The sequence below is a fragment of the Prinia subflava genome, chromosome 17 (genome assembly GCF_021018805.1).
Source record: "Prinia subflava isolate CZ2003 ecotype Zambia chromosome 17, Cam_Psub_1.2, whole genome shotgun sequence".
NCBI lineage: Eukaryota > Metazoa > Chordata > Aves > Passeriformes > Cisticolidae > Prinia > Prinia subflava.
The window spans coordinates 12,699,105-12,723,606 of NC_086263.1; the positions used below are offsets into that span (position 1 = coordinate 12,699,105).

Here is a 24,502-nt window from a genome sequence, read left to right on the forward strand (position 1 = left end):
AAAGAAAACAACAAATCTTCCCATCTTGTATTTGAGTGTAATTTAAAGTGTTAAAAGGTTGTAATAAACAGGTCAGACACACCTGGTGCAGCCTCATTTCAGTAATGTTTGTCCTCACCTCATTTTCACCACACATAAAATGGAGATAATGGTTCCTCCATCTTCTCTAGAGGTCTCTGGTGTGCTGGGAGAAGCAGTTATTATTTTTCAAGAGCACTTTCTACTCCTTCTGCTTGCCAGTGGTAATAAGTTGTACTTTTTAATGGTAGGAGCAAAGGATTTGCACAGAAATAAATCAGCTTTTTAAAATTTTCCACTTCCCCTGTTTGGTGGGTTTTACATTTTATGCATTTGTATGCACAGAGAGGAGCCAGAAACAACAGAAAAACTGTTAGCAGTTAAAAGCATTTGTTTAAAAGCATTTTTTGTGACTGTGGTTCTCCTATATGAAAAAAGAAACATATTCATTTGCATCATGCTTTTTTTTTCTTACATTGGCTTTTGCTATTAGTTTTTTACATTGGCTATTGCTATTAGTTATTATGAGTGGTACTTGTGATTCACTATAAAATACACAATTTTATGTCCACCTTGACTGTGCTGAGGGAAGGTTCAACCATTTCCCACTTTCAAAGTGAGTAGATAATGATGATTTACAGAAGCTTCTCACTGTCTCTCAGAAATTTGCTCATTTTTGTCTTGCCTGTGGTTGCACACCTTAAAATTTCTGACCAGACAGAAACTGGGAAATGCAGAGGAAACACTTAAAAACCTACATTTGCAGAGCTTTGGGTACACATTAGAGTTGAAGCTTGTGATGTTTTCCATGCATGTTATTTAAAATAAAAATTAAAAGGAAATCAAACTGCCCCCCCAAATCAACAACAAAACCCCACCTGAGATTTGCGCATTGCTGCTCGCTGGATCGGGGCTGAGTGGGAGGCGGGGAAAGCAGAAACCCAGCGCAGTTTCCATGTTTTGGGAAATAAATGGCTTTATTCAATGCATGAAATGAAGTGTTTGCAGTCTCTGCCTTGTGTGTGGGACGTGGGGCTGCTGCTCCCAGAGCCCAGAGCAGCCCAGGCTGGGCCCAGGACTGCTCTGCCCTCCTCCCAGTTCCCAGTCCTAATTCTGGGGTGCAGGAGATGCCTGAGTGAGAGGAGCTGTCTTTGCACTTTATAGCAGGCTCTGTTACAGAGTGGCATTAAAGCCTTTTGCTGAAATACCAAGTGATCCTTTTCTTTTTCAGAAGCGCTGAGTGAAAACACATTGATTTTTATTTTCTTTCAGCAACTTCGATAGCTCAAGATTATTACTATTTTTAAGAGTGATAGAGAAATGTCAAAAATGCTTCATCTGTACTTTTATTTTTATATATCACCAGGCTTTCTGTTTTTCAGGGGGTTTTTGTGTGAAGTTGCAGACTTTGGAAACAGGACAGAGAGATTATGGTTTATTTCAAAAAGCTACTTCTATTTCTGAGTCCTCTCAGAGATTTTGTGGTTCAGTAGGTAGCACATTTCATTGTCTTAAATTCAGTCTATGCTGCAGAATTCTTTTGCTCCCGAATAGCCAAATGGTCTGGCACACATTAATCTCTTATCTATAATAACATTTTTTGAAAGGAAGGAGGGGAGCAGTCTGTGACACTCCGTAGGGTGCTGGCAGTAGCCTGCAGAGAGGCCAGCACCAGCTTTTGACACTGCACATGCTTTATTCATTCAGAATTCCCTCCCACTGAAGGTGAGTGTGGATGCAGTGAGTTTTCAGGACTAATCCCAGAGCCAGGCTCCTGGAGAGGAGTCACGGAGCAGGAGGAGGCGTCACCAGCTCGGTGCTGTCGGTGTTGGGCATCCCCAGCAGCACCCAGGTGTGCTGCTGCAGCCTCCTCCTCCAGCCTGCCCTCCTGGCAGCTCTGTTCTACTTGCTTGGAGCAATTTTAACCCCCCCTAGATGCATTTTCTGCGTGTGTTTAAGCGATTCATCCTTCCCCGTTCTGTGTAAGCATTTTCAGGAGGTGAATGTGCAGGTTTGGGGTTGCAAGCAGACCCTGCAGTGTTGGTTTCTGGTTTAGCTGCTCTGACAGCTGATAGTTCTGCTCTGACACAGCCCATCACCATCTGGAGAGCAGAATCACGTTGTTAAGGGTTATTTTTGGGGCAAATCTGAAGAAAATGGGTTAATTAAGCTGAAACAATGCGGTTGTGTTCTGCCTAATGACACGTTGCCAATTTATTTCAAGCTGACAACCCAAGGACATTTTGGGAAGTGACAGAGTGTTTCTAAACCTAGGGGTGAATTGATTTCTTTTTAAAACAAAATGAAATAGATGTTACTTGTACCTCAGCAATACAGAAATTCATGTCTGAGACGATGGTGCATTTTCTAATGTGCCACTTTATCTTTCATTTATTCCCCCTAATTTTCCTTATTAACTGTAATTCTGTTGTGACATCTGAGTGTCATATTATAACGATGCAAATTTCAAATAAGAAGCGGCGTGAAATGCAAAGTTTTGGATGAGCTGGGAGTCAAGAGCACCCTGTGGAAATGAGCTTATGGTTTCTATCACAGCAGTGAGTCCCTGGCACATTCGGGGGAGGCTGTTTATCATCCACACAGCCAAAAACTGTGACCAGCCCTCGTCTGAGAGGGCAGGAAGTCAATGCAAGATTGAGAAGACATCACACTCCTCAGCTCTTCCCTTGGCAGGGCACAGCAGATGGGAGATCCTAAGCACATTAATGCAAAGAGCATTTGTACAGGCCAAGCAAGGTACAGCCAACAGTTTGTTTTTAACAATGCTGGCACTACCCAGGCTGCAGAAACAGCAACAAAGAGCTTGGAGTAATAACTTTCCTTTCAATTTCTTTTTACAGGACTTGCAGCATTCTCTGAGCAGCATTTATGTACTGGGTATAAATAGGCAGGTCCAAAACCCCATTCCACATCCCAGAAAAGAGAGAGGCTGGTTTATTCTCACTTTAGAAAATTAAATGCTTATCCATCTGTGGACTTATTTTTGAATGGATAAGTTTGTGGACTTTCTTTAGCTGGTTTATTGTTTGCTCTTTTGGAACATTCTTTGCTTTCACAGTTGTTTTGTTCTTGTGACAGAGGAAATGCAGCAATGTGTATTTTTCTCCCTGCTGAGGTCTGAGGCAACCTTATATTATAAAATAACCAAAGATTGATAATCACAAAGACTGCAAAGGGGAAGCTGCACTTTATTTAGGAAAAAAAATCTGTGCTAGAAAGGGGAAACAAAATTCTCTCTTTTGTTAGAAAAATATTTCTTTGGATTCTGAACTCTGCTGTGCGCATGGCTTTGTCCTGTTTGTGTTTTTATTTTTATTTTACAGTACTCTAAATATTATAAATGAAATTTCATTTAGTTCTGAATGTCCATGACCTTAACAACTCTACTTGTATTAGGGATTGTCTCCCTTTGTAGAAGACAGTGGAGAGGTATGATATGGTCAGGGGGGTGGAGAACTTTAAACCATATGGAGTGGACCTGAGGCCCCTGATAACCTATTTCTCAAAATATTATTTTGACAAGTCATTCCATATGTTTGGTTGAGTTAGCTGCTGGAAGAAGGCTGTGGGGTATCTTCTTGTTTTTCTGATCTGTTCTCTTTATGTAAAGACTTGGAAATAGCAGACCTTTGGGAGCAAGGTAGCAATCTGGATCCCAAACATGTTTCTCAGATGTGTGTGTGTGTGTATAAATATGTAAAAATAGAATGCAGCAAGAGTTGACCTTGAGCTTAAAATGCTCCTCTGAGTGCATCTGGGTTGGAAGAGTTAAGTTCAGCAGAGGAAACCAAGGATGTCTGTTTAATTCAGGTTATCCTCTCTGTAGAATTGCTCTCCTTTAAGCCTCCCTGAACTGTGCCCAGCCTGTGGTATCTGACATCTGAGGACAGGCTGTTAAATTTGGTAGGGTTTTTTATTTCTTTTAAAGTTCAAATTGTATGTGGCAGGTTTTAATCTCGGCTCTTAGAGTTGATTTTCTGGAGAAATCTTTTACCCACACTTTGCTTATCCACTACCTGCAAAAAAGGACCTGCATGGCTTTGGTTGGGTGTTTTTTAAGGATATGGGAGTGGCCCAGGTGGTGGCCTGGACATGTGCCCCAAATATCTGTGACACAAAATCCCCTCCCTTCGTTGTGAAGGGCAGATAAACTATGGAACTCTTTGAAACTAAAAAAGGAAAGATTTAGATTATATTGGAAGTTAGGAAGGAATGCTTCCCTGTGAGGGTGTGGAGGCCCTGGCACAGGGTGCCCAGAGAAGCTGTGGCTGTTCCATCCCTGGAAGTGTCCAAGGCCAGGCTGGACAGGGCTTGGAGCAGCCTGGGATGGTGAAGGTGTCCCTGAACTGGGTGAGCTTTGAGGTCCCTCCCAGCCCAAACCATTCTGGGGATCTGTGATCACTCTGTGTATGCAACTCTCTGCTTCCCATGTCATGTCCCACAACATCAGGTTCATTTAAAAAACTGCTACAGAGAAATAGATCTTGGGAACTCACATGTGATCAATTGTACAGATCTGCTTTATGCTCTGCAGAGCGTATTTAATCTTCAATCTTCCCTCTGAAAGCAGTGCTTCCATTATTGTTGCCATAAAATAAATTGTTGAAGATATTTCTTAAAGAATTTTCCCTAAAATCACTGCAAATGCTTTTCTTTATTTAAGTCCAGTGAAGGATGGATGAGATTCTCTTCTTTAGTTGTTACCACCTTTTCATTTCAAAGTAAGAGGAAGAGTTTAAACTTCTTACAAGTAAAAAAAAAAGCAAAAGTAGACTGTCAGTTGTGTGATTTTATTTATAGCAAAGTAAGGAGTAAAGAAATGCATTTATAAAAAAACCCCAACATGAAGCCATATGCAAAGACATATTTGTAAATAGAAGGCAGCATTTTATTATCTCCCATTTCTCTCTCTTTGCTGCTGCTTGACATTAAACCAGGATTGCTGGTGAGAATTGCAGCCCCTGAAATGGCAGCAGCTCTCTGATCCCTGTGACACAGCCACGTCCCCAGCTCCGCTTTCCTCCTTCATTTCTCCTCTCAGCTCATCTCACCACCAAATTTGCATTTCTGGACATGATTATTAAGTGACAGGTTTCGTTTATTTAACACCCAGCTACTCATGTGTGACTTATTAACTTAAATTTCTCATTATTAAGAAAGCGAATGGTAAATATCCAGGCGTGTGAAGCACTGAGGCTGCAAAGCTTTCAATTTTTGGGTTTTGTCCTTAGGAGAAAGTGAATTTTGCCTTGTGCTGCAGAAACCTCTGCAACCCCTGCCAGGCCCCTCAAACCTGCCTGCTCCTGCCAAATGAGGGGCTGTTTATGGTTAAAAGGATGCTTCTCATGCAATGCACTAAAGTACCTCGTAAAAATATACAGCCTCTTAAAAGTAATTCCCACTAATGAGTTATTTTTAAGTCTCTTTAAACACAGCCATGTTTTGGGAAAGATTTGAGGTTGTTCAGCCTGGAGAAGAGAAGACTCAGGGGAGACATTGGAGCATCTTCCAGTGCTTAAAGGGTTCCAGGAGAGCTGAGAAGGGGCTTTGCACAAGGGAGTGCCAGGACAAGGGGGAATGGCTCTGAACTGCAGAGGACAGGGGTAGATGGAATATTGGAGAGAAATTCTTTGCTGTCAGGGTGGGCAGGCCCTGGCACAGGGTGCCCAGAGAAGCTGTGGCTGTCCCTGGATCCCTGGCAGTGTCCAAGGCCAGGTTGGACAGGGCTTGGAACAACCTGGGATAGGGGAAGGTGTCCCTGCCATTCCAGGAACAGAGTGGGCTTTAAGGTCTCTCCCTACCCAATCTATTCTGGAATTCTGTGGCTCCACGGGAAGCCAAAGGCTGTGGGCCCTGGCTGCAGTGCAGCTGCTCTGCCTTTTTGCCTCCTGCATCCCTTTGAAGATGACTCTGAGGCTAATAGATTCCACTGCCAGACCGTGGATATTTTTCCCCCTTTTAACTGCTGTTGAATAAGATTACACACTCTATCCACTTATTTAGCCAGTATTAAAGCTATCTGGTGAATTGAAAAGCCACCTGAGTGTTCTTTAGCTGGAATAGTTTGAGGCTATATATTTTTTTCATGTTAAAAGCTCTAATGATGTGCTGGATGATAAGTTTCCAGGCAGAAAGAAGCCCCTCACTGTGCATGGGGGAAGGTCAGGTCAGTGACAGTGACTGAACTTCCAAATTGCTCTTTCTGCACGAGGAGTCGTGAGAAGGGAATTTCAGAGGGTTTGAGCAGAAATTTGGTCTGCTTTTGAATTTAGCTGCTGATTCACAGGGAGCTGTGTAACTAAGCACTGGTTTAATTTCCTTGAAACTACATGGGACCATGCTAGACATGTATTTCTGAGGTAGTCCTGTAATACAAAGTTGGCCTCAGGAAGTAGAAAAAAAGAGGAATTCACCCCCCAAGTAGCAGCTGCTGGGTCACCTGCACGTAATGGTCTGTAGAAAGAGAGGAAAACCAAGAAAAAGCCACATCTCCCATCCCTGGCCCTGTCTTCAGAGCAGAACTGGTGACAGACAGGCTGGAGAGACTGTGTCACCACGGACCATCCTGGCCTTGCTGCCTCTCCTGGGGCACTTTGTTGGTTACAGAAATACATTTTCCATCTCTAAATCAACTGTATTTAGGCCCCAACTCTCACTGTGCCCAGGAGTAGACCCTAAGAACTCTCTGTAAGGCTTTAGACCTTTCCAACCTGTGTTTTAGACTGTTTTATCCAATAAAATATATAAATCTCCTCTTTACTGGACTATTTACACACAAAGGGGGATAAATCGTCTTGTGGCTAGAGCTGAGTTCTCCATTAATCTTTCCCTAGGGCTAAAACTAACAGCACTTGCAGCCTGTGTAAAAGTCCTTACAAAGGGGGTGGAAAAAGCTGTTTAAAACGTGGCTGTTATTTGTTTAAACATTTGGAGGCATTTATAGAGTGATGCTGGCTTGGATTTCCACCCTTGCTCCTCGCCTTTTGTTTGTGTTCTTCGGTGAATCCTTCCAGGCAAGAAAACTTTTGCTTGGTTCACTTAGTAAAATGAAGAGTGTGAAGGAATAGGATTGTTTTCTGTAAATGCTTTAGGATGTAAAGATCTCAGGGGGAGAGAGCAGCTCCTCAAACTATAAAGGACAGCTCTGGCAGAAGAACTAACGCAGTGCATTGGCCATTCAAGCTGGAAATTGGAAGTGTTTGTAGCAGGTTGAAGAGAAAAACTTTAAGAAGCTTTCCACTCAAAAAAAAACCCCTGGATTGGTGAAATCGCCGCTTGTAAGGGTTAATTTCTGTGGGTAACTTTGTTTTTCTAAGTGAAATGCATCCGAAGTGTGGTTATGACATATTCAGACAATCCCACAGGCCCAGGAGGGGAAGTTCTCAGCCTTTATGGCATGGGCAATTCAGGCAAAATGAATTTATTGCAGAGTTTCCTCAACAAGTGCTGATGAAATCTTTTCTAATTGCTCCTTTAACAGATTTCTCCTCAAACTCTGAATATTTAACTTGGGATCTACTTGCTCTGTATTGTCCCGAGTTTTATTCTTTTATTCACTCTTTTTTCTTTTTTTTTTTTACATTTTCCTTGCAACGGAAAAGCATCTTGTGTTTGCTCTGATGTGGACAAAGCTTAGTCACAATGACAGGAGTGTAATGAGTCAATAAATACAACCGACCCAGATCATTCACTTGTTTTGCTTGTGTTTTGTAAATCTTTTTCATATCTGGTGTTTTATTCATATGTTGTGATGTCTGATGTCTGGTTCAAGACGAGGGCTGGGTATATAAGAATTCACTTGCTGTGATTAATTCAAACAACAAGGCTGTTTCTTCCCTATAAATTTGATCTGCAAAATTAAGTTTTTATGTTGCTCCTTATTTACTTTTTTAGGCCTGCAGTCTGCGTTCTCAAAAGTTAAATAAATTATGGTAATACTTAGATTTTTGAGGAGTGTGAAGACATTGTTGGGTGCTGAAAAGTCATAATTCTTGATACACCAACTCTTCACCGTTAGTTCGCAAATTATTTTATAACTGTGTAACATTGTCTCAAAAAAAACCCATCTGGAGTTTTTATGTTCTTCATCAAACTAAACAAATGTGATCAAGAAGCCTCATGGGAAAGCCTCTGATATTTTTCTTTTTGTCTAGAAATCTGAGCAGAGCCCTGTGCAGTGACAGCAGCATCGTATTTCCCTTTTCTTGAAAATAAATAGCCCTTGCTAGAGTCAAAGTGGGAAACCGAAACAATAACTTTGATTATCTTAATGCTCTTTTATTGTATCATCCCTTAATAATCACTCTGATAAGCAGGGAACCAGCAGAGATGGTCTGGAGCAGGGGTTTATGACTGAGAGCACACTTTCTTTTCATTAATTGCAGAATGTTTCTCTCTGGTGCCTGCAGGTGGTTGTCAGCATTTGCTTTTCTGTTGATCAGGCTCCAATTCCTGTTGTGCATCTTTTGCTCCAAAGGGGAAGGGAAATTAATCTATTATTGATCAGGATCCAATTCCTGTTGTGTGTCTTGTACTGGAGAGGGAAAGGGGCATTAATCCACTCTGGGTTCATAATTCAAACCATCTGCAGGCTGTACCTGGCAACAGGCAGTGTGTTCCATTAGGCAGTTTGTATTTATAAGGTTGGTTTTTTTTCTCTCTCTCCCCCTGGAGCAATCTTGAGACACTCTCTGATTGTCATTTCTCCTCTTTTCTCATATTCTGTGTCCCAGGCAGAGATTGCACTTTCCTGATGCCATAATGTTGTGCTATATGTAATACTTCTGCTATTTCTGTTGGACTCTTATCTCCTATCCTGCTTTTTTCGAACAGGGGTGGCTATAATTTGATAAAATGAAGCTTTGTATGTATCCTGCATAGTAATTATCAAGGTATTTCTGCATCCTGAGCAAGCCTGGAAGTCTGTGGGAAGTTTAGGTTGAAAGTTTTCTAATATTTTTCTCCCAGGATAACCTATAAATGGTTTCAGAGTTGTGTTTAGGGACTCAATTTCCCTATTAGCTTGAGGGTAGGGTACTGGTGATCTCTGTGAAGCATTTTTCTCACACAGACAAATTTCACAATATGAATAAATAAATTTATTTTGGGGTACTGATTCTGCGGGATCCCTTCCTCACTGCAAGCTGGACGTGGAGCAGGAATTGCAGTAATTCACAGTAAGGGTGGGGATGAGGTGCAGCCAACCTCACATTCCTGATTATTTGGACAATCCTCCCCTCCTCCTGCTCATGCTCACCTTGTCTGGATTAAGCTTCTTCAGAGGGTTGGGACCTATAAGCAAGCCTCAAAAATAACCCTTATCGTTGTGCACAAGTCTGAACTCAAGCTATGGCTTCTTTCCAGGAGATAAACAGCTTCTCTCAGTTTCTGTTGAGGCTGGCTTACCTCATATCTCTGCCACATGAACTCGAGCACCCACCGAAGTAATACACTTAATATTCTGCACTGCAAATACAGACACAGATAAACTTTGCATGTCATAATGTAAAATCTGGGGAAGAACTTAATGTTTATGCATTTCTGAAGGGGAGAGAACCTATTGTGTCTCCAGTCACCTGGCCTGGGTGAGATTTCAGTTCTGTTGGGAAAATTAAGCACCTGAAGTGGCTTTGATAAAGTCTGTGATCTTTATAAACTGTAAATTACAATATTTAAAATTCCCTGTACCTTACATGTCAATGTATCTACAGAGACAAAAAATATTGTCTTTCCAGAGATGATAGGGCAGTGTACATAATTATTGTATTTAAATAACAGATTAAAATTCTACAGCTCATCAGTACTAAAAAAGAAAATCAGTGTTAGAGAGGCCTTGGATGGGTTTCATTCCTGATCAGGCAGGAGGAGGGGGAAGTTCATCAGGCTCAGTGATGTGCAGCCATTCACAGTCACAGGTGATAAAAACAAATAGACTGTGCAAAAGTTGTTCACTCTTTCTTCTTCTCTCTTCTCAATTTATCTCTGCTTTGTGGGGGATTGCCAAATTCCTGAATTCCACAGCCCGGGGAGGAGTTTGTGTTCAAAGGGATGGGAAAAAACCCCAGATCATCCCTTCCCATTTTCTTTTATTTCTTTTTTTTTTTTTTTCTGTTTTTTGGTGTCTTAAAAAAAATAGAAGTTTAATATGGAAAACACAATATCAATGCTAATTTACCTTCATATCTTGGGCTGCAAATGGCAGCAGTTGCTGTTTCAGGAGCAGCTGGGGATGGCAACCACTGGAGACTGGAGGACAAACTCCCTCCTCTCCCAAGTCCAAGGCTTTGGTGTTCCCACAGCCTTGCTTCAAAAACTGTTTGGGGTCAGTCCTGAAGGCCCTGCAGGTGCTGGGCCCTTCTGGAGCCTGGTAATGGCTCAGACAGTGATAAATGAGAAATTTAGAAGCAAAGGGGAGATTGGAAATGCTGGGAGTGCAGTGGCTAAAATGGATAGAAAGGAAAATAAAGCAGTGTGAGCTCTCTTTTGGAGAACAGTCCCTGTTGGATTAGGACTCTTGCCTGTGGCAGTCCTTCTGTCCAGTCATCTATTAAGGGCTAAAATCAGATTAAGAGCACATCCTTTAAGTGTTTTTTGGAGTCACTCAGCCCTGTGTGTGCAGCTCCCCACAGGTTCCCCCAGACTGATTATGTCTGATAGGGAGGCCTCCCCTGGCTGCAGCTCTGTGCTCGGTGCTTTTCCCTAAGGTTGCTTTGCTTTCTTAGCTGAGGGGAGGGCTCAGAAAGCAGATGGAAAGGAAAGGCCTTTGCTTCCCAAAAAGATGGAAAGAATATGGCTGGGAATGGTGGTTCCCTGGTGATGGATCTCACTGTAGCTCTGTTCCCATGTGCATTTGTATTACTTCCCCAGTTCAGTGTATTTAATATTTCCTTCAGAAAATCTCAAGTTCAATCATTAAATAAAGGGTGCATCAGAAATTGAGCAGTTCTGAAATAGTGGGGAATATCTTGAGGGGACCATGGAATGGAAAAAGGGGGGAAAATGGCCAGAGATAAATGCAGAGAAGCTGACGGGAGGGGAGGAGGAGAAGAAAGAGGTGATGAAAAGCCAGAAACAGCCAAGTGCTCGAAAGCTCAGGCAACAAAAATCTGATGAAGTTAAAACACAGAACAGTGAAAAGGAGAAAAATTCAATTGTTTTTGACAAAGGATTTGAAAAGAAAATGTCTGTTTGCTAACAATGACATTCTGCATTGGATTTCTGTGTAACATCAGTCAAGTAAAATCACATCTGTGTGGTGCATGTGGAAGCAGGAGGAGGATGGAGTGGCTTTATTGACAGGGAGGGCTTTTAATAAGTTTGTTTCAGGGATGGTACAAAATGACAATAAACACATGCTTTGTTAGGTTTTTGTTACAATCACTAAGAAATCTCTGCCTTTTCCTGGTTGCAGGATGGGGAATGTGCAATTTATTTCCTTTCTTATCTGCTGGGTGCACACAGGGCCGCTCGTGGGGTGATGGCAGCGACAACAAAGCCAACTTCTCCTCTTTGTCTGGTTTTGGTGGGGAGCTAAAAAGTCAAACAAGTGGTTTCCCTCTCTTCCAGATGGAGATAAGAAATGATTACTGCCAAATTAGTCACTGGTTTGTTGATCTTTTAGCATTCACTGTTGTAAACCTTCATCTCGGGCAGAAGTGGTGAGCAGCGATGCTGAGGTTATTTCTTCTCATCAGTAACAAGATTCTAATCTGATAAACTCTTGTTTTCTGGGTGGTTTTTTGTTAGGTTGGGGTTTTTTTGTTGCTTTGGTTGGGTTTTTTGTTTGGGGTTTTTTGGTGCTTTTGGTTGTTGTGGGTTTTGGGGGTTGGTTAGTTGGGGTTTTTTTTTAATTACTATCCAGAAAATTTCTGCCATGAATACCCATAAGACCAGCAGGGAAATCTTAGAAAATAAATTTCCCACCTGATGCCACCATATTTCCAGGAATGTTGATGAGGAGTTGTAAAACCTACTAACAGCTTGTGTTTTGAGATCCTGTGTGTGTTTCAGATAGCTGCTGTGTCAGGTTGACAGAGCATATTTCGGGGAAGAAATAAATATCTGCTTACACTTTCAGTACTATTCTTGAATGCTTGAATTTATTCAGAAATGTGGGTGGTATTCTTTAAATTTTCAGAGTGTTCCATGCTTCCATCTCCTGTACTACAGTAACTGCTGTCAATTAGAAAAACACCCAAAGGTGAAAGATTTGCCATTGAAAAATCTGCTGACCTTGTGAACAATCCGAGCCCCATGACCAAAATCTTTGTCTATCCAACAAGTGAAATCCGATGTCAAAGGGCTTTTGGCATGCTGGGTATGGTCTAAGCAAAGAATCTTCTGACCTTTTTCTGTTCTTTAGGGAATTACCTTAAATTTTGGGGTCCGTACCTTGCATTTCCCAATTTCCCCTGCTGTGTAATGGACATGCAGTAGCCTCCTGTGCAGAAAACATTTGATGAACTGGCGTGCTTTTCCATCAGTTCAGTTTTACTTTCATTGCTTTTCCCTGTAATTTGTTTATTGGTTTCCATATCTTTGAAAATGTTATTACTCTGTTATTCAAGCTAAAAAATAGCTAATTTTTCTTTCCCAAATGAGTTGCTTGAAGCAAAGTACCTATGAATACATGGGTATTTTAATTCACTTACTAAATGCATACAGAGAAAATTTACAAGCTGCCTTTTTACCATTTTTTAAGTGTCTGCTGACTGTTGCATAAGCTAAATTATTTACAGTATGAAGCCTCACAAAAGAGTAACAGATTTGGGTTATTTACTTTCCTGATAAGAAAAGGGGATTGAAGTTGCTGCGATATGCTGCTTTGTTAATTTTATATTTGTTCCCCAGTGTGTAAAATCTCTTTAAAGAACTAACCTGAGTATTGGCAGCCTCTTTTGAAACGGTGTGGAAGGGCGAAGATTAAACAAAACATGAAAAGGTCTTGAAAATATAAGTCAGCAAGTGTTTGATAAAAATAAAAGTGCTCAACAATAGAAAACCTTTAGGGTGGTTAATTTACTTGCTGTGCCTTTGAGAATGTTCCTGGGTGGAGGGCAGGGGTTGGTTCTTGGGGGTTTGTTGGGGCAGCGCTGGGAACGGCCCCGCTGCAGACAAAAATCTGCAGAGAGGCAGAGGGGTGACGTTTTCAGCAGCTCCTGGAAGGTGGTGGCAGCCACCATTCCTGGAGGAGAAATGGAATCAGGACCAGCAGTGGCATCCACAGCCCCGGCTGTGCCTCACCAGGTGTGTCTGTGCCCCGCCAGGTGTGTCTGTGCCTCACCAGGTGTGTCTGTGCCTCACCAGGTGTGTCTGTGCCTCACCAGGTGTGTCTGTCTGTGCCTCACCAGGTGTGTCTGTCTGTGCCTCACCAGGTGTGTCTGTGCCTCACCAGGTGTGTGTGTCTGTGCCCCGCCAGGTGTGTCTGTGCCCCACCAGGTGTGTCTGTGCCTCACCAGGTGTGTCTGTGCCTCACCAGGTGTGTCTGTGCCCCGCAGGTGCCAGCAGCCCCTGGGCCAGCGCGGCCCCGGCCGTGCTCATCCGCCCGCACAACAGCAGCGCCGTGCTGGGCAGCAGCCAGGCCACCCTGGAGTGCGTGGCCAACGCCAGGTACGGGACACCTCCTCGGCTCTCAGTGCCACTCTGGGCTTTCTAGGGAAGGACTGAGGATGTTATTTTTATTTTTTTAATTGTTATTAACTTGGAGATTGAAGCAGGATGCTCACTCTTCAGAGCAACCTTATGAGAAATCCTGTTTGTCCAGCATTGCTGAGTTAAACCTCTTGGTTTTTCTGGCCAAATGAGGGTTCAGGCAAGGGTGTTTCCCCACCTGGTCCTCACAGAAAAGAAGTGCTGTTGAAGCATCAGACATAATCTTAAGGAAAAATTATGGTGAGGGTCAATAATATTCCAGCTGTTGCCTATCAACAGCAGAGGTGATACTGTTGAACAGTTGATGCTTCCTAGTAAACAAATTTAATGAGGATCTCCTATGACATCATTTTTTCAGGCACTCTCATTTTGCAGTGATTATTGCTCAGCTGTTCAAAATGCAGTGTAATAGAGAATTCAGTGTTCATCCTACGTTTCCATCCAGCTGGCCTTGAATAGCTTTGAATTTCAGTGGAAGTGAATAGTTGAAGTCCTTGGGTGATAAGACCAACTGATTTACTTTCCCCTCTGAGGGCAGAGATGTTCTTGATATGATTAATATTGTTTTGGTAATTGAGTTGTAATGAAAGCACTTCCCATGCAGCTGATTCCCATAGCAGTATTTACTCCTTTTGCTTGGAGAAATCAAATTATTAGCACTTAAGTTCTATTGCTGTATCAATTAGCTGTACTTGCATAATGCCACTTGAGTAGTCTGCAGTCCTTGATGTGCAGAAGTTATACATGCATTTACTTTCTAACAGTGTGTTTTGGGGATAGAGGAAGACTTAAACAAGTTTTATAATCGGTAATATTTTATTCCTCATGTGTATAAATATATATATATGTGCACACAGAGATTATTCTGTAATATATATGTTTTAAGATTTTATTCTTGTATTTTTTTTGGCAGACCTCTTGAGAGGCTGAGCGTGACCTGGAAGAGAAATGGAATCAAGATCACCAGTGGCATCAGCAGCTTTGGGAGACGCCTGACGATCACCAACCCGACCTCTGCTGATGTGGGGATGTACTTCTGTGAAGCCAAGCTCAGAGAGAGCACAGAGGAACCTGCAAGAGCAAAAGCTTTCCTTTCTATATTGGGTAATTCTCAAGGCAATGTGTTTTTTAGTAAAAAAAAAAAAGGCTCTAGGCTGAGGTATAATAGGAAATAAAATTGATATCTTAATATTTCATTGACCTTACATTTGAACCTTTCTTCAGAGAACAGAACAAAGGAGGTGAAGGAGGGTTATCTTCCAAATTAATTCAGCCGTTCTTCCCTGCTAATATAAATTCATCAAATAGATTTTTTTGAACGCTGCTGTGATTGTAAATCCCCTGTGAAACTATACATTTAATGGGAATTTTGAGAAATACAGTAGTAAAATCCTTAATGGGCAGCTTCCCTATCTTGGCTTTTAGGTGCATTAAATCCTGATTAACTCCTGGCTTGCTTACATCCAGTTTTCATCAGTCCAGTGCCTGTGTTTTGAAAGGAGGCTTTTAGGAGCACTCCTGTGCCTCGTGTGCCACAGTGCCAGGAGTTCTGCAAAGGAAATGCCCTCCAAGCAGCAGCTCTGTGTGCTGGACCCTCAGCTCCCAGGGAAATTTGGAATGAATCCTTTTAAAGGGGACACTGCTGCCCTTCCCTGCCTGTTTCCACCACCACCTCCTCCTCTCTGAGTGCTGCTGTAGGGAAGAGGTTGGAATTTGGGAGTGGTGGTTCCTGGGCTGTCTGATGGAATTCTGCACAGTGCACAGAGTGTGGAGTGCTTTAGACTTTCAGGCTAAAAGAGGTGTTTGAGACCAGGGACAGGGAGATGTTTCCAGCCAGGGATGAGTGTGCAAAGTCAGGCTTTTATCTGGGAGTGTCCTGGCAGGTCACAGCCCTGGCAGTGCCACCAGCTCGGTGCTGCTCAGGGCTCAGGCACGGGCACTCCTGGAGCTTTGCAGGGGCAATGCAGCCCACAGTCCTTTACATCTTTGAGCCTCTCAAAATACAATTTTAAAGACTGCTGTATGATCTGTATTCTGCTAAAGCAATTTGTAGTAGCTGCTGTTAAGTGAGAAGGCAGCTCTTCCCTCTGCAGTGCTCCATTCCAGATTCATTTGGAGCACTGTGTGTCTGTGATATTTATTACCTGCTGGACAAAGTTTGCTTCCAGTCTCTTTCCTTGCCCTCTGTTTCTTGGAGTTATTACCTTCCCTTCAAGGAGCAGAGATGAATTTCACTTATTTATAGGTTTTGGTTAAATTCTTCCGTATTCATAAGATTTTATGTAGCTGGTTTTCCTCTGTTGCTGTGATGTCAGATCCAACCTCATGCAATACTTAAAGCAGCCTCTTGGTTAATGTAGAATATTCTTAAATACAGTTACAGTAAAACTGAAAAATAATCACTGGGGAATCATATTAAACTAGCAGTGCTTTAGTAGCTTACCTACTACGTTATTTTTAAATGTTTTATTTATTTCCTATCCGGTTTTAGGAGGCTGTCAGGAAATGAAGTTATGAAAAGGTCTGTAGATAAGAACAAGCAGATGAAAGAAAGCAGAAACAAATTGGTTACCAATTACTTTTATTTCCTTCTGATGGAACACGACACTTCAGATGCAGGTGTTTACTCAACGTGTCAGCAAAGCCTGATGGATTTCTTTATTTATGAGTTTCTTGAGCTTGCAAGATGGATCTCTAATTCCAAACAGGGAGCCAAATCAAAGGATTAGTAGTTAATGCATAACTTATTTCAGCTTTAGAATTCTTGGATGGATCTGGCTGTCATTTAATTAGTCAAGGGACGGGTTCTAGAGGAAAGTGCAGACAAGATTCAAACCTGAGGCTTTCTGCAGTGTATCTCTCGTGGTCCATGGGGGCAGTACTTAGAGAGAATCAGGAATGCTTGTCCATTTGCATGCATAAAATATCTGTAGTGTGGATGTGTAGATTGGGAGCTGATAATGAGCTGTACTTCTTGGGAGAACAACACAGCGTGGACTTAATGAGGGGTCTGGACTAACAGAAAAAGGAAATTGGCTTAAAAGAAGAGTTTGTTTGCAGAATGGGAGAAATCAAACGCAGCCCCTCAATGGCATGGCTGTGAGAGCTTCTGTGGATCACTAGAGAAAAATATTTAGCTATTAACAGGTAGAACGGGGTAGCAATAAAAAGATGCATCAAAGATGTCACAAACACTGAGTTAATCAAAGCTTTTCTCCAGATATGTCAGTGCTTGACTTTCCCAGCTGAGAGAAGTCACACAATTTGTGTGGCTCAGATGATGAGCAGAGCTCCATGGCAGCGAAACTTAGCACAAAGGCATCTACTCAACAGATTCTTATTTGTGACCTGCAGTATTATCCCAGAAGTTTTTCTGAATGTTTCTGAGAATATATCTCAGTCTGTAAATTAAAATCACAATAATATTAAAAAAAACCCTGAATCTCCAATGTATTAGAGTAGCACTGCATAAGCAAGAAGAAAATCCTCGAGTTGTGTGCTGCTGCACTTCTCTTCTGAATGTGGCAAAGAGCTCCCTGACATCTTCATATTGTTCCAGAAAAGATAAACTGAGGTGGTTCCAAACCTTGGTTTTATTAGCTGCAGTTGTTATAAATTTTTAAAGGGTATCATGTTCCTCGCTTGGCAGAGTAACAGTTTGGGAAAGATTTGTTGCAGATTAGATAAGAGCACATTTGTTTTATCACTAACAGTTTGAAGATTAAGTAATTTAAAGAGTCTTCCCATGAACAAACCAATTTGAAAGCTGAGATAATCTTAAATTCTTTTGCTCCACTTCTGCAAGTTTTAGTGACAAATGGCAATAGTCATTTCTTAAGTGACTGTTCTACGGGAAATTATGAATTTTAGGAGCTTGAGAAAATGGGGAACAAAACTCTTCCACTGTATGAAATCCAAACTGCTTTTTAAATTAAGTGTAGTCAGAAAGTAAAACCTGAACGAAATGAGGAAAACAATTGGAAGGAAGGGGAAGGGCGTGGCATGGTAGGTGGTTGTACAGAACTGAGGGTTGAAGCCTTGTTGGTCTGCCCAAAGGAATAAAAAGGAATGAAACAGTGTCAGAGGAGAGGGCTTCCCTGCTTTTGGAGCATTTTTGTGCCCAGATATCTACATGAAAAGACATTCTATTCTCATCTTGGGAGAATTCAGCTCTGTGGGATCAGAGGATTCAGGATCACAGCAGAAAAGCTCCAGTGTTGGTCTGAAGTGCCCACCTGGCTGGGCTCTGACGTGGACTGTGGGGCTGTTCCTCCCTCCCTGTTCCCCAGGAGTGTCCAGATGCTGAAGGGTCCTCTTTGTGCATTTCTGCTGCTCAGGAATTTGCACTGTGTGTACAGAACTACCAGAGCAGAAGTTATTTCCCTCTGTAGCTGTGAGCTCCTCAGTGCCTCGTGCTCAGACCTCTGGAAACAGCAGCTCTCGTGGCTCCAGCTTAGACTTTGAAACACTGCAGATGCTTTCTTTGAAAGCAGTGGAGAGGATTTTTCATGTGCAGCGCTTAAGAGAAGATCCTGATGATTGTGTTCATCTACTGTGTAAGAAAATAATAAGTTTTCAGGGAAACTATAATGCGAAATGTCTTCGGACTCGCCTAATCACAGTTTGGGCTCAAAGGAAAGAAATACTGGCAGCTTTTGATTTGTCAAGCCTCAGAGGTTCTGAGATGGACACAGACATTTTGCCTTGGGCCCAAATGCGACAGGACCTGTCCCACAGGGCCTCCTGGGCAGCCCAGCTCTGTCTCTGGTATTCCCAACAAGTTCTTCCCTTTCAGCCCTGCAGACAGGACTTGTGTTCCTGGGGCTGTTATTTCAGAACACACAGGCTGCAGCTCGCAGTAGGGGCAGCAAGAAACCACACGGATCTTTTCATCTCTCTCTGTTTTAACCTGATATTCATGCAAAGACACCTCCTGCTCCAAGGAGCCTGCTGTACCTGCATCCACAATGGGGCCTCTCTCCCAGCATGGCCAGTGTGATCTTCTGTCTGGAGTTACAGACTTTGTACCTACGAGGGGCTGTCAAGCTTCCAGATCCTCTTCCTTTAGAAGATATTCACCAAATAAATTAGTTTATGGTAATGCTGGAGGAAGGTTTCCATGTTGAAGGCTCGATTTTCCTCTTAAATATGCAGCCCTGAGTTTCTGAGAGATGCAGGAATTTCAGCTTTGGAGGAGCCCCTGGGGCTTTCTCTGTTCTTTCTGACTTTCATGTGTGTATCTAGGATTAGGTCACACATCTCCAGTGCAGCTTGAAGGGTATGTAATGGATGCTGACTGCTATCTTCTGAATGTTAAAATCAGTGACCATGTAACTCTGCACAAGGGAACTTAGAACAGGATCAAATTTTGCAGGCTCCCAAGGGCTTTTCTGAGAGACATCTTCCCAGTGATGTCTGGAGCGCTAAAAACCCCCCAAAACCCTCAACAACTATTAAAAGCACACATTTATATTCAAATACTCTTTCCCCCCCTTGCCTGTACTTGACATTTTAGTGAAGATCAGTCAAACACCAATACAATATCTGAACAATGCAGTATCTGTTTCTTTCAGCCTAATGTGGGCTTGTGACCCCTCTCACTGCCACACGCCACAGTGCCAGCAGGGTGAACTCGGAGTAATGAGTCCTTTCCTATTCTAACTATTGTGATTCTGTAATTTCCAAAAAATTTCAATGTCTGACCTGATACCCGCAAATTACTGTCATCCCTAAAAATTGCTGTGTGGAGGGACTTGTGGCTGGCACGTTCTATTCTTTTGAAGACGTTATAATTTCGCCGCACATATTAAATTTCAACACATGATCATTGCCTACAAGAGTAAATGTTAAATTCATACTGTGTGATTCAAACCAAGCCTGATAAATATGCAGTGGAGTCACCTATACAGACAGCCAGGACGCCCCCTCAGAATGCCATCTGACCCCTTAAACAGTGCTGCATTTTTATGGCCTCTTCCTGACAGTCATTCACCAGGTGCTGTACAACCCCAATTCACATACTCTGAATTTCTCCCTTGCAGTTAACGCCGGGCATTCAGGCCCTTGGGCACAAAACCTGACGTGCAGATGATACATCTGACACCTCTGAAAAGTGAGAAGTTGAGGTTTCAGTTGCCCAGCACCTGTAACTGGAGCTGTTTCCTCCACAGCCTGAGTTCTGCTGGCTCCACAGGACCTTCAGAGCACCCATGCTGCTGGTGAATGGCACAGGGATGCTGCACAGTTGCATGGAAAACTCAGATTTCTTTACTTGGAGGGTGACAGAGCACTGGAAGAGGTTTCCCAAAGAGGTTATACTGTCATTCTCTGGAGATGTAAAAACACACCTGCCCTGGATGAAGCAGCTTTAGCAGGGGGATTGATCTGGATGATCTCCAGGGGTCCCTTCCAACCCCGGCCATTCTGAGGTTCTGGGTGAAATCACTCTTGTATTTGCCTCAAAACCCCTCAGGGTATCCCAACACCAATATTCCTGGAATTCCCTCATTCCTTGCTCCACCAAGGCTAATTTTCTACGTATGTTAGTCTTTATAACAGCACTGTTGTCCGTGTGTTACTCTGGATTTTCCAGAAATCCCTTATCAATCCACCTCGTCTTCCCACCCAGGCTTGTCTCCATCTTCAGTCAGTACAGGCCATAAATTACAGAGTTGTTTCTGGAAGGTTTTCTGTGCCAGTGCTTATCTTTCCAGAGCAGGGTCTGACTGTCAGTGGGCAGTTGTTGTCCCTGTGTCAGAGGCAGCATTTTTCAGTGCCTCCAGCTGCTGGGGTGGCTGTGAGCAGAGTTCAGCAGGCTTTAGTCTGGGGGAAAAGGTGAGTCTGGGCTTCAAGACCAGAAATCAAATCTGTTGGCACAGAAAGTCCTCTGGGATCTGCCTGTGGCCTTTAGATTGCTTCTTTCTGCTGCTCCTGCTCTTTTTCTGTCTTGTCTGCTTCTGTTTCTCCCTGCTTCTTTCAGAAAAAAGTGATGTGAGTGTTCTTTTTATAACATCACATCCCGTTTGCTAAGTGACAGTTGTCACTTGACTTCAGGTTCTTTGTCACATAATTCATTGCTTGATCCCTGCTGCCCTAAGCATCTCCTCATGCCAGAAGTTTCTCTGAGGGTGACAAACAGCCCGTGTGGGGTTGAAGGAAGGAGCACAGGTTGCAGGTTAGGATTTGGGGAGGGACACTGGGAAAGGCACCTGTGTAAATACGCCAGGTGTGAGTGCAGGACATAAACAGAGGCCACGGAGCCACCAGCACCTTGGAGGGCACATGAAGTGCTCTGCAGCTGGACTGCAGGCCCACGGTGAAGATAAATCTGCAAATTTATCACTGGTGTGTGAGTGTGTTGCTGATCCAGGAGAGAGTTTGAGAGCTGGTGGCTGAAGGTTGCCAGGTTTAGGGATTGGCCCGTTAAGGGCAGAATCCTTTATAAAAGGAAAGGTGCAGTCAGGACCTCCCTGAGCAGGAGATAAACTTCAGTGACTGGGGAAACATTGGCAGAAGAAGCCAGACTTAGAAGGGAATGTCTGGATTTGTGAATATGTCTGGATATTTTCCTGTCCCAGTGCTCTTTGTCCTCACCCCACAATCACATCAAATTGCCATGGAATGAAAGATTCCAATTTTATTTTGGGAGATGGACGTGTCGACACTGACCTGTGACAGGGCACTGGGCTGAAAGTTTGGAAATTCAAAAGTCTCCAGAGAAATGGAGCACAAGGAAAACACCAGGAGGGAGAATGCTCAGAGTGAAAACGTGGACTTAGATGAATTGCAGAGGACTCAGCAACTTAGCTGATCAAACATGTCAAAGTGTGTGCCATCAGTGAATTTCAATTAAATGTTCAGCTTTTCAATTTGTTGTTGAGATTAACGCATGAGATCATGTGCAATAAATCACAGCTTATTATGCATGTTTATTAATAGCTTTATATTTAGGCAGTGGGGATCAATAATGTTAACACATGTATATTATTAGAATATAATAAATCAAGCAGCTTGTTTTTATTGGTTTTGCTGGGTAAACAACTCTTCCAGGCTGTTTGCAACCTCCCCTCCTCCCCTGCACGCCGTGCTGAAGACTGATATTGATTGGCTTTATTTGGAATGAATACAGAATTGTAATATCCACTGGTGCTCAGATGAGACCCCAGTTCTGTACACCCAAGCAAGTATTTTATTGTAGTGAGAGGGAAGAGCTGCTGGGAAAGGGGAGGTTCTGTTCTAACCTGGTGCCTCCTGATGTCACCCCTGGGCAGTGACAGCCACACTTGTTATACTGCAGGTAGCAGGAAGATTTTGCAGGATAAATTGACGTGATTTTGATTTTATTTACTAAAATGTTGATGCCCTAGCAATAATATAACCACAAGTCTTTTTTTTCCAGTAGTGTTTGGTGAAGAGATTTGAGAGCAGGTCAGCTCAGCTGACCTTGGATCTTGGAGCTTGTTACATATTTTAAAACATAGTCAACTTCATTAAAATGGAAATACAAATAACTCGGTTTCACAAGCTACTTAAATTGCCTTTTCTGTATTTTCTAAAACTTACCAGCGAGTTTGCTTATGCTACAAGAGAACTGTATTTATGATCAAGTAAAATCCTTCTAAAAACAGTACTCAGATGATAATTGCATTGAAGAAACTCTGACAGTCTTTAGTTACCATGATAATAACTGCAACCTCAGTGCCTCTGGGACTTTGACACGATGCTCTTCAATTTTATGCTGCATAGAAGAGTTACATGCCAGCATACTCTGCAATTTCTGCAGTCTGGTCTTTGTTTAATTAAACATCTAATATCTATTCTTTAGCCCTAATGATAAAGTGGGGATTTTTATGATTATTACTATAACTTCAATTAAAGCATTAAATCTGTTTGCTTTCATGAAATGAAACTGTTGAGAGGAATTCCTTTTAATTATGCTGCACTTGTCCTCTGATGTCGACTCTGTGACATGCTATGGCACTTTATTTGACATGCTTCATGCCTTGCTGTGGTGAAAGGCAGTCTGGATACTGAAGCAAACTATCCCATAAAATGGTACATTGTAAATATAAACCTGTATAAACCTCTCAGCAGGGCCTTTCTAAGCAAAAAATTAACACGTTCCATGATTCAGGCCTATAAAATGAAAAGTAGCCCCTGCTCTGAGTATTAATTTGCAGTGCAAACCCCTAAATCTTTTCTTTCCATTGACTCAGTGGTGGAATTGATACTCAGCATAGCAAAAAATTGTCAGGATATTTTTTAATGGTGCTTTTACCACCAAACCCCCCCCCATCTCCAAACTGAGACAAACTTGGACAAATGAATCTGTTTCCTATATCAAATACTCCCCCTGTGGGGAGATCCTGTGGTGAATGTTTGTTAAAGAGCCCCTGTTTTTCACTTTGCTGAGGCTTTGCTTGTTGACTTGTGTTTGCTTTCCCCAAGAACCTCCGTATTTCACGGCTGAACCCCAGAATGTGATTTTGGCTGAGGTGGAGAAGGACGTGGACATCCTGTGCCAGGCCATGGGTGAGTGCACAAAACTCTTCCAACCTGCACTGAGGGCTTGTGGCTGTCCAGCTTGGAGGAAATCCTCTTGTATGAACCATCTCTGTAAGCTCTGATGTGTAAAAGTCTGTTTTATTGCTGATTATCACAGGTCCCATGTACAAGTGGCCTTTCCCCTTGGAGAATTGGGCAGTTCTTGTAATTTAGTTTAATTTGGAATAATGCTGGCACGTTGATGTTTGTCCTGCTCCTGTTGCTCTGGGATCCTGTTTGTGCTTCAGAGTTGTCACTAGAGAAGTGATTTAAATATTTTGAGCTAAAAAATGGGCTGAGGGGAGAGTGTGATTATGGACCCCACCATTTGCAGTGCAAACACTCCTCATTTCCAACAGTCCCAACGCCCTTTCTTCTAAAACTTAGGGAACTTTTATAGTGAATAGAAATGTCAGCAACCCTGACATCTGAATGTAGTTATGAAACCTGCAGGGGGACTATTACAGGTAGTTTTTAATTTGTAGGTGGTTTATTAATATAAAACGCTTCAATGTCTAGAACTCCACCTGACTAAAATCATGTTTCAAGTTGAGTTCCACAGAAATGCAAGCCCTGCCTATTCCAGCACTCTGGTAAGGTAGGAGATGTTGTCACCCTGTGTTTAGAGCAGGTTTCTCAAAGTCACCAAATTTCTACGTGACTCTGGTGAGGCACTGAACATTTTGTTGTCTCCCTTTCCCTGCTGCTGAGTTTAAGAAGCAACACACATAAAATGCCATGAGGTCCTTAGGGAAAAAGATCACATCCTCGATTAAAAAAAGCACCCAGACCTAACTAACAGCTTATTTATGTGGTGTCTTCCTCCAAATCAGAGTCAATAAAGACATTTTTACTGCGTGATTGTGTTATTGCCACTATGATTTAAGCATTTTTCCCCGTGTTTTATGTAGGAAAGAGTCAGCACTGCTTTTCTAGAAGGAATCTTTGCAAACTGTGTGATAAGCAAGTGCGTGTGTTAAGGGTGCTCTGGCTGATTTGGAATTTCAGAAGCCCATGATGAGATCTCTTGCAAAAGCTCTTATGGAAATGAAGCTATCAGATGATAAGAGACAATGTCTTCTTGTTCATTAATGGCTTTTTAAGCTAAACACAGCAGGACCTGCTGTCAGTGGAGTTCCCCAGGAACTCATCTGATGTTTTAATTTTTTCATGGATTAAAAAAATAATAAGACAACCCAACCCAAAACCTGGATTAATCAGGGAGACCTGAGTTTGACTTCAACTCTTCCTTCTACCTTCACTCTTGCTT

At 42.5% G+C, this 24,502-nt stretch overlaps 1 protein-coding gene across 6 annotated transcripts in view; it reads left to right on the top strand.

The window, feature by feature from the left end:
* The window catches only part of SDK1 (sidekick cell adhesion molecule 1), a 385,946-nt gene that overhangs the window by 214,400 nt on the left and 147,044 nt on the right, over nucleotides 1–24,502 (top strand). For all 6 annotated transcript variants that reach the window (XM_063414764.1, XM_063414763.1, XM_063414762.1 and 3 more), the window contains 3 exons: nucleotides 13,536–13,647; nucleotides 14,603–14,793; nucleotides 23,137–23,220. In XM_063414764.1, coding sequence (XP_063270834.1) covers nucleotides 13,536–13,647; nucleotides 14,603–14,793; nucleotides 23,137–23,220 — 387 coding nt within the window. The remainder of the gene's footprint in view (nucleotides 1–13,535; nucleotides 13,648–14,602; nucleotides 14,794–23,136; nucleotides 23,221–24,502) is intronic.